Genomic DNA, 7,097 nt, shown 5'->3' on the forward strand with positions numbered 1-7,097 from the left:
GGGGGGGCTGGCGGCGGAGCGAGAAGACGCTGCTGGAGCTGTGGCGCGTCTCTGCTGTCCCGGCCACGGCATTCTCTCCAGCAGGCGGGGGGGGCGAGAGGAGGGGTGCGGCTTGATCAGATGGCGCACAATCTCCGGCTTTTTCGATTTCTCGAGCATGTCCTTGAAAATTGGCTCAGAACAGCGCGTCCTTCGTGATGGGGCCTTCCAGCGAGTCCATCTGCAGCTTCTCCGACAGGGAGGGGGACTGACAAGCCAGGTGGACCTCTGAACCATTGTCATCCAGGCTGCGATGCGAGACAGGCAGACTGCAGACGGGTCACACGGGTTGAGGGTGACGTCATTTTTGATGCCTTGCAGAGGGAGCTCTTCGTCTCCTTAGGCAGGTCTGTCCCTCCGGCCTCTGAGATGCTGTACGTCAGCGGCGCAACGTTATTGTTCGCTGCGGACGCCTGGAACGCATACTGGTGAGCTCGGTTGGAGAGCGACGTCACTGTCTGGTCATGCCTCCCCGGAGGCGCAGGATGCTGGAAAAACGAGGCCAGATGGGATCAGGACGGCGAGCCGAGGTGGAGCCAAAAAACCTTCCCGCTATATTATCTGATGTGGGCAAGGGAAGGAGAGGGACAGAAAAAAGTCCCTTCATGTCAACCGCCTCCTGGATTATGCCGGGCAGCTCCGAGAGGAGGGCACCGACAACTGGGAGCGGTGTGGTCGTCGATGCGAAAAGGCCCGGGGGGGTGTGCATCCACTCAGCCCCCCTCGTTCCAACACTACACTCTCCAGGAGGGAGTGAGCAGCGGGGGCTGCTGCTGACGTCGCCTGTCCCAGAGGAACCATCCGATTTGCTCCGAGAGTTGGCGTTAAAAGGAAAAAAGGTTGATGGAGTTGTCCAGTGTGTAGCGACCCGCCACTGAGAAATATTCCTCAGCGCTTACCTTGAAACAAGGCTGCTCGTCTGCTTCTCCTCGGGGAGGAGAACTCACCGGGATGGCAGGAGGTTGGCGTGGCGGGACCCCATGCAGCCTTAACAAAGGTTGTGCCAGTCAAGCTGGACAACTTTCGTTCTTCTGACAGGGCTATTAGCTTGCTGAAGAAAAATGGGAGCAGATTACCCACTCTTAAAGTAATTTATACGAACTGGGTGGGGCCCACACAACAGGTGGACGTGGCCTAATTTTTTCAGTGCGATGCTTTGCATGACTGGATAAACCCACTAGCGACAGCCTTAAAGGGCGAAGCCTATACGAAATAGAACATTAGTTTTCATTCATTCATTCAACCTTTATTTAGACAGGTTAATCCCAGTGAGCCTCGGAGACTCATTTACAAGAAAGAACTGATTTCTTAACAAAGAGTGATGACAACAGTGAACAACGACAATAGACAGTCGCAAAAGAGGCATACAGGTCCTTCTAAAAAAATTAGCATATTGTGGTAAAGGTAATTATTTTCCACAATGTAATGATAAAAATGAAACTTTCATATATTTCAGATTCATTGCACACCAACTGAAATATTTCAGGTCTTTAATTGTTTTAATACTGATGATTATGGCATACAGCTCATGAAAACCCAAAATGCCTGTCCCAAAAAATTAGCATATCATGAAAAGGTTCTCTAAACAAGCTATTAACCTAACCATTTGAATCAACGACGTAACTCTAAACACCTGCAAACGATTCCTGAGGCTTTTAAAAACTCCCAGCCTTGTTCATTACTCAAAACCGCAATCATGGGTAAGACTGCCGACCTGACTGCTGTCCAGAAGGCCATCATTGACACCCTCAAGCAAGAGGGTAAGACACAGAAAGAAATTGCTGAACGAATAGGCTGTTCCCAGAGTGCTGTATCAAGGCACCTCAGTGGGAAGTCTGTGGGAAGGGAAAAGTGTGGCAGAAAACGCTGCACAACGAGAAGAGGTGACCGGACCCTGAGAAGGATTGTGGAGAAGGGCCGAATCCAGACCTTGGGGGACCTGCGGAAGCAGTGGACCGAGTCTGGAGTAGAAACATCCAGAGCCACCGTGCACAGGCGTGTGCAGGAAATGGGCTACAGGTGCCACATTCGCCAGGTCAAGCCACTTTTGAACCAGAAACAGCGGCAGAAGCGCCTGACCTGGGCTACAGAGAAGCAGCACTGGACTGTTGCTCAGTGGTCCAAAGTACTTTTTTCGGATGAAAGCAAATTTTGCATGTCATTCGGAAATCAAGGTGCCAGAGTCTGGAGGAAGACTGGGGAGAAGGAAATGCCCAAATGCCAGAAGTCCAGTGTGAAGCACCCACAGTCAGTGATGGTCTGGGATGCCATGTCAGCTGCTGGTGTTGGTCCACTGTGTTTTATCAAGGGCAGGGTCAATGCAGCTAGCTATCAGGAGATTTTGGAGCACTTCATGCTTCCATCTGTTGAAAAGCTTTATGGAGATGAAGATTTCATTTTTCAGCACAACCTGGCACCTGCTCACAGTGCCAAAACCACTGGTAAATGGTTTACTGACCATGGTATTACTGTGCTCAATTGGCCTGCCAACTCTCCTGACCTGAACCCCATAGAGAACCTGTGGGATATTGTGAAGAGAAAGTTGAGAGACGCAAGACCCAACACTCTGTATGAGCTTAAGGCCGCTATCGAAGCATTCTGGGCCTCCATAACACCTCAGCAGTGCCACAGGCTGATTGCCTCCATGCCACGCCACATTGAAGCAGTCATTCATGCAAAAGGATTCCCGACCAAGTATTGAGTGCATAACTGAACATGATTATTTGAAGGTTGGTGTTTTTTGTATTAAAAACACTTGTCTTTCATTGGTGGGATGAAATATGCTAATTTTTTGGGACAGGCATTTTGGGTTTTCATGAGCTGTATGCCATAATCATCAGTATTAAAACAATTAAAGACCTGAAATATTTCAGTTGGTGTGCAATGAATCTGAAATATATGAAAGTTTCATTTTTATCATTACATTGTGGAAAAGAATGACCTTTATCACAATATGCTAATTTTTTTAGAAGGACCTGTAGTCTGAAGGGAAGGTCTACCTCAATTCAAGGAAATGGATTCTGGAACGGTCTAGAGAGTGATGTTAAAAATGCCAAGTCAATGTGTACATTTAAGAAAAAGATCAAAGCTGAATTGTTCAAAAAATATATATAAATTAGCTTAGTGTGTTTTTTGTATTAGAATTAGAAAAATTAAAAAGAGTTATTCATTTTGTTCTGTTACTTGAAAATTATTGTGATTGAACTAATTGTTTGAAAAAAGGGGCAGATATAATAAGATTTTTTTCTTCTTCTGCTGCCTTTCATTTTAAATCTCTTATATTTTTTATATTGTTATGGAATTGTTTTTTTTTTATTTTTTATTTTTATTAATAAACTTTATACCATACCATAATAAAAGTGGCTTGTCTGATTTCCATTTTGGATGAGAAAGACTGATGGAGAATGGAGCGTGAGATGGACAGATGAATTGGTGCAGCGTTTGCAGTATTGCAGACTCTGTACCTGTCCATTGTGGTGAAGAGAGAGCTGAGCTGTACGGCAAAGCTCTCTGTTTAACGGTCGGTCTACGTTCCTACCCACACGTGTGGTCACGAGCTCTGGGTGTTAACCGAAAGAATGAGATTGCGGATACAGGCGGTTGAAATGAGTTTCCTCCGCAGGGTAGCTGGACTCTTCCTTGGAGATGGGGTGAGAAGTTCAGTTATCCAGGAGAGACTCTGTGTAGAACCACTGCTCCTCCACGTTGAGAGGAGCCAGTGGTGGTTCGGGCATCTGGTAAGGATGCTCCCTGGGCGTGTCCCTAGGGAGGTGCTTCAGGCATGTCCAACTGGAAGGGGACCCTGGTGAAGATCCAGGACACGCTGAAGAAACTATGTCTGTCAGTTGGCCTGGGCCTTGGAATCTTCCCAGAAGAGCTAGAAGAGATGGCTGTGGAAAGAGATGTCTGGGCCTCCCTGCTCAAGCTGCTGCCCCTGCATCCCGACTTTGGAATAATTGGAAGATAATTAATTGATGTATGGATAAATTATTTAAATTCTGAAAAAATCTTAAATAAATTAGCTGCTGCTGCATATAAACCACATTGAACAAAGTGTAAGAAAAAAATAGAGGCTTGTACACCGGCAATTATGGTAAGACCAATGACCAAGTGTTTGTGTTTGCAGTGTGGAGCAGATTCTCTGGGCTGTGACAGACTGGGCTGCTTCAACCTCAGCATACGAGGACATGGGTGAGACCAGCATCCTCTTTTTTTAATACTCCTATATGGCTGTCAAGGAAAATCAACACAAAAACTCAGTCTTTTCTGCCTATTCACCTGTTCCTCTCATTGGTTTGGAGATACATGGAGAAAAGACACAATAATCAGTCAGAGATTCAAGTTAAAAAGTATTACCAACATTTATTAAAGCTTTCAGCTGAAAGGAGACGCTTTTACCCCAAACCAACAGAGATACAGCAAAAACCCAAGACACGTCTGACCGGAGTTTTCAGCTTCTTCTGTATTGAAGCACAAAAGTTCCACCCAGAGACATGTCACAACATTCTTTCAGTTCTTTGTCTAAACTAGTTCAAACTGATGTCTTCATTTCATGGAAGGCCTTTTATGGGGTTTTATTAGTTTCTTCTGCCGTTACAGTTTACTGGTGATCTTGTCATCAGGTGGGACACACACCAGCAGCTCCCTGTTAGTTCATGTCCCGTACACAAAAAACTTAAATGCCTTCTCTGACTTAGTTCAATCTGTACTTGTTGATACCAAAAGACAAGCAGATCCAAAAGCCAAGCAGATACAAATAAAGGACAAGATACAGTTGTGATACATCAAGAAATAAAGCACAGCAGATAAGAGCGTCTTTACATTTTCCCCCTTTTGGTCTCTGAAAGAGACCATTATTCCTAACTATCCATCCTTGAATAGGTGTATCTCTGCATGTCCTGGAAAAACCCCTGAGGCAGTTGTTCATTTTAAGGAGGAAAGCAGGACATCACCTCACGCCTCTGTGACGGTGGTCATTTCTGACCCAGACTACACCTGGACAGGAAAATAAACTTTTCCTCATCTTTCTTGGTAAACACACGATGCAACATTTTAGCAAAACAGTGTACTTTAAAGCTGGCGAGAACAGTCAGCTTCTTCCAGTAGCGGTGCGATGGCCACTAAGGATAGTTCCATGTCTCATCCCTGGCTGTACATTTTGTAAGCAGGAGGGCACTCACTGCCACCTTTCTCGATTGTAGAGGTGATGAATCTGACCGCCAGTGAATGACAGCAGGGCACACAGCAACAGCCACAGACCACCATGATCCCTAAAAATGAAAACAAAAAAACAGATTCCAAAAAAGTTGGGACAATAAACAAATTGTGAACAAAAACTGAATGCAATGATGTCGAGATGGCAAATGTCAATATTTTATTCGTAATATAACATAGATGACAGATCAAAAGTTTAATCTGAGTAAATGTAACATTTTAAAGGAAAAATATTTTGATTCAAAATTTCACAGTGTCAACAAATCCCAAAAAAGTTGGGACAAGTAGCAATAAGTGGCTGGAAAAAAGGAAATTGGGCATATAACGAACAGCTGGAAGACCAATTAACACTAATTAGGTCAATTGACAACATGATTGGATATAAAAAGAGCTTCTCAAAATGTCAGTGTCTCTCAGAAGCCAAGATGGTAAGAGGAATAATAATAATAATGAATTTAATTTGTAACGCACTTTTCATTAACAAAAATCTCAAAGTGCTAACAAAAATCTCAAAGTGCACAAAAAGAGGATCACCAATTCCACCATTGTTGCGCAGAAAGATAGTGCATTAATACCAGAATGGTGTTACCCAGCGTAAAATAGCAAAGACTTTTAAGTTATCATCATCAACCGTGCATAACATCATCAAAAGGTTCAGAGAATCTGGAACAATCGCTGTGCGTAAGGGTCAACGCCGTAAAACTCTACTGGATGCTCGTGATCTCCGGGTCCTTAAACGTCACTACACCTCAAACAGGAATGCCACTGTCAAGGAAATAACAGAATGGGCTCAGGAATACTTCCAGAAAGCATTGTCAGTGAACACAATCCACCGTGTCATCCGCCGTTGCCAGCTGAAACTCTACAGTGCAAAGAGGAAGCCATTTCTAAGCAAGCTCCACAAGCTCAGACGTTTGCACTGGGCCAGGGGTCATTTAAAATGGAGTGTGGCAATATGGAAGACTGTTCTGTAGTCAGATGAGTCACGATTTGAAGTTCTTTATGGAACACTGGGACGCCATGTCATCCGGACCAGAGGGGACAAGCATAGCCCAAGTTGTTGTCAATGCTCCATTCAGAAGCCTGTGTAGTAAACTTGACCTGATGTCAAATCTGACCAGATGGACAGAAACTGTTATTTCATTGATCTGCATCCAGAAATACAGTTTGACCCATCCTGAGACTGAATTAATCAAGTAGAAATGACAATTCTCTATGATCATTACTATTTTACAAATGTTTTAATAATCAAATTGTGTTAGTTCAAACAATGTTTACAGGTTGAAGAGAACTACTCATTTTTATTTACATAAACAGTAAGTAATGATTTTTATTCCTCATTCAAAGAAGAAATCAGGGTAATATGCATTTCTTGATTTTTCTGTCTTCAATGAGCAAGTTTGTAAGTGTGTGTTAAAGTTCAGGTTTCGGTCAACTAAAAAGTTTACTGAAAAGAAATGTCATGTTTAACTTTTACAGCAGATACTAGGAGTAGAGACTCCACGAAGTCTGGTTTTCTCCAATAATCTTTCTGTCTGTTTTAAACAATCCTAATCTCTATCCTTGACTTTCATAACACCTTACATCACAAACCACACCTCTGTTCTGGTCCATCCACCAATTAGAAAGCTCTCAAATGAACCGGAAGTCGACCCATTTAAATGTGGCAACTTCCCAGTTCAACGCGCTCTGATGCAGCTCATGGAGAAGTGAGATGAAAAAGTTCTCTGATACAGAAGCTTCAGAGTTCTCTCAGGAATGAGATGAGACGAGATGTGACGAGTAGAGTTCTGAAGGAGTTCAGAATTCTTGCAATCCAGAATGCAGAGACGATTTTGGGAATT

The 7,097-nt window shown here is 43.8% G+C and overlaps 1 protein-coding gene across 1 annotated transcript in view; it reads left to right on the forward strand.

Annotated features, from left to right (window-relative positions):
* The window catches only part of hdac3 (histone deacetylase 3), a 64,962-nt gene that overhangs the window by 43,830 nt on the left and 14,035 nt on the right, over window positions 1-7,097 (forward strand). Inside the window, exon 10 of the mRNA XM_037675426.1 lies at window positions 4,166-4,230. Coding sequence (XP_037531354.1) covers window positions 4,166-4,230 — 65 coding nt within the window. The remainder of the gene's footprint in view (window positions 1-4,165; window positions 4,231-7,097) is intronic.

The sequence above is a fragment of the Nematolebias whitei genome, chromosome 4, assembly GCF_014905685.2.
Source record: "Nematolebias whitei isolate Nwh7 chromosome 4, NemWhi1, whole genome shotgun sequence".
NCBI classification, from domain to species: domain Eukaryota; kingdom Metazoa; phylum Chordata; class Actinopteri; order Cyprinodontiformes; family Rivulidae; genus Nematolebias; species Nematolebias whitei.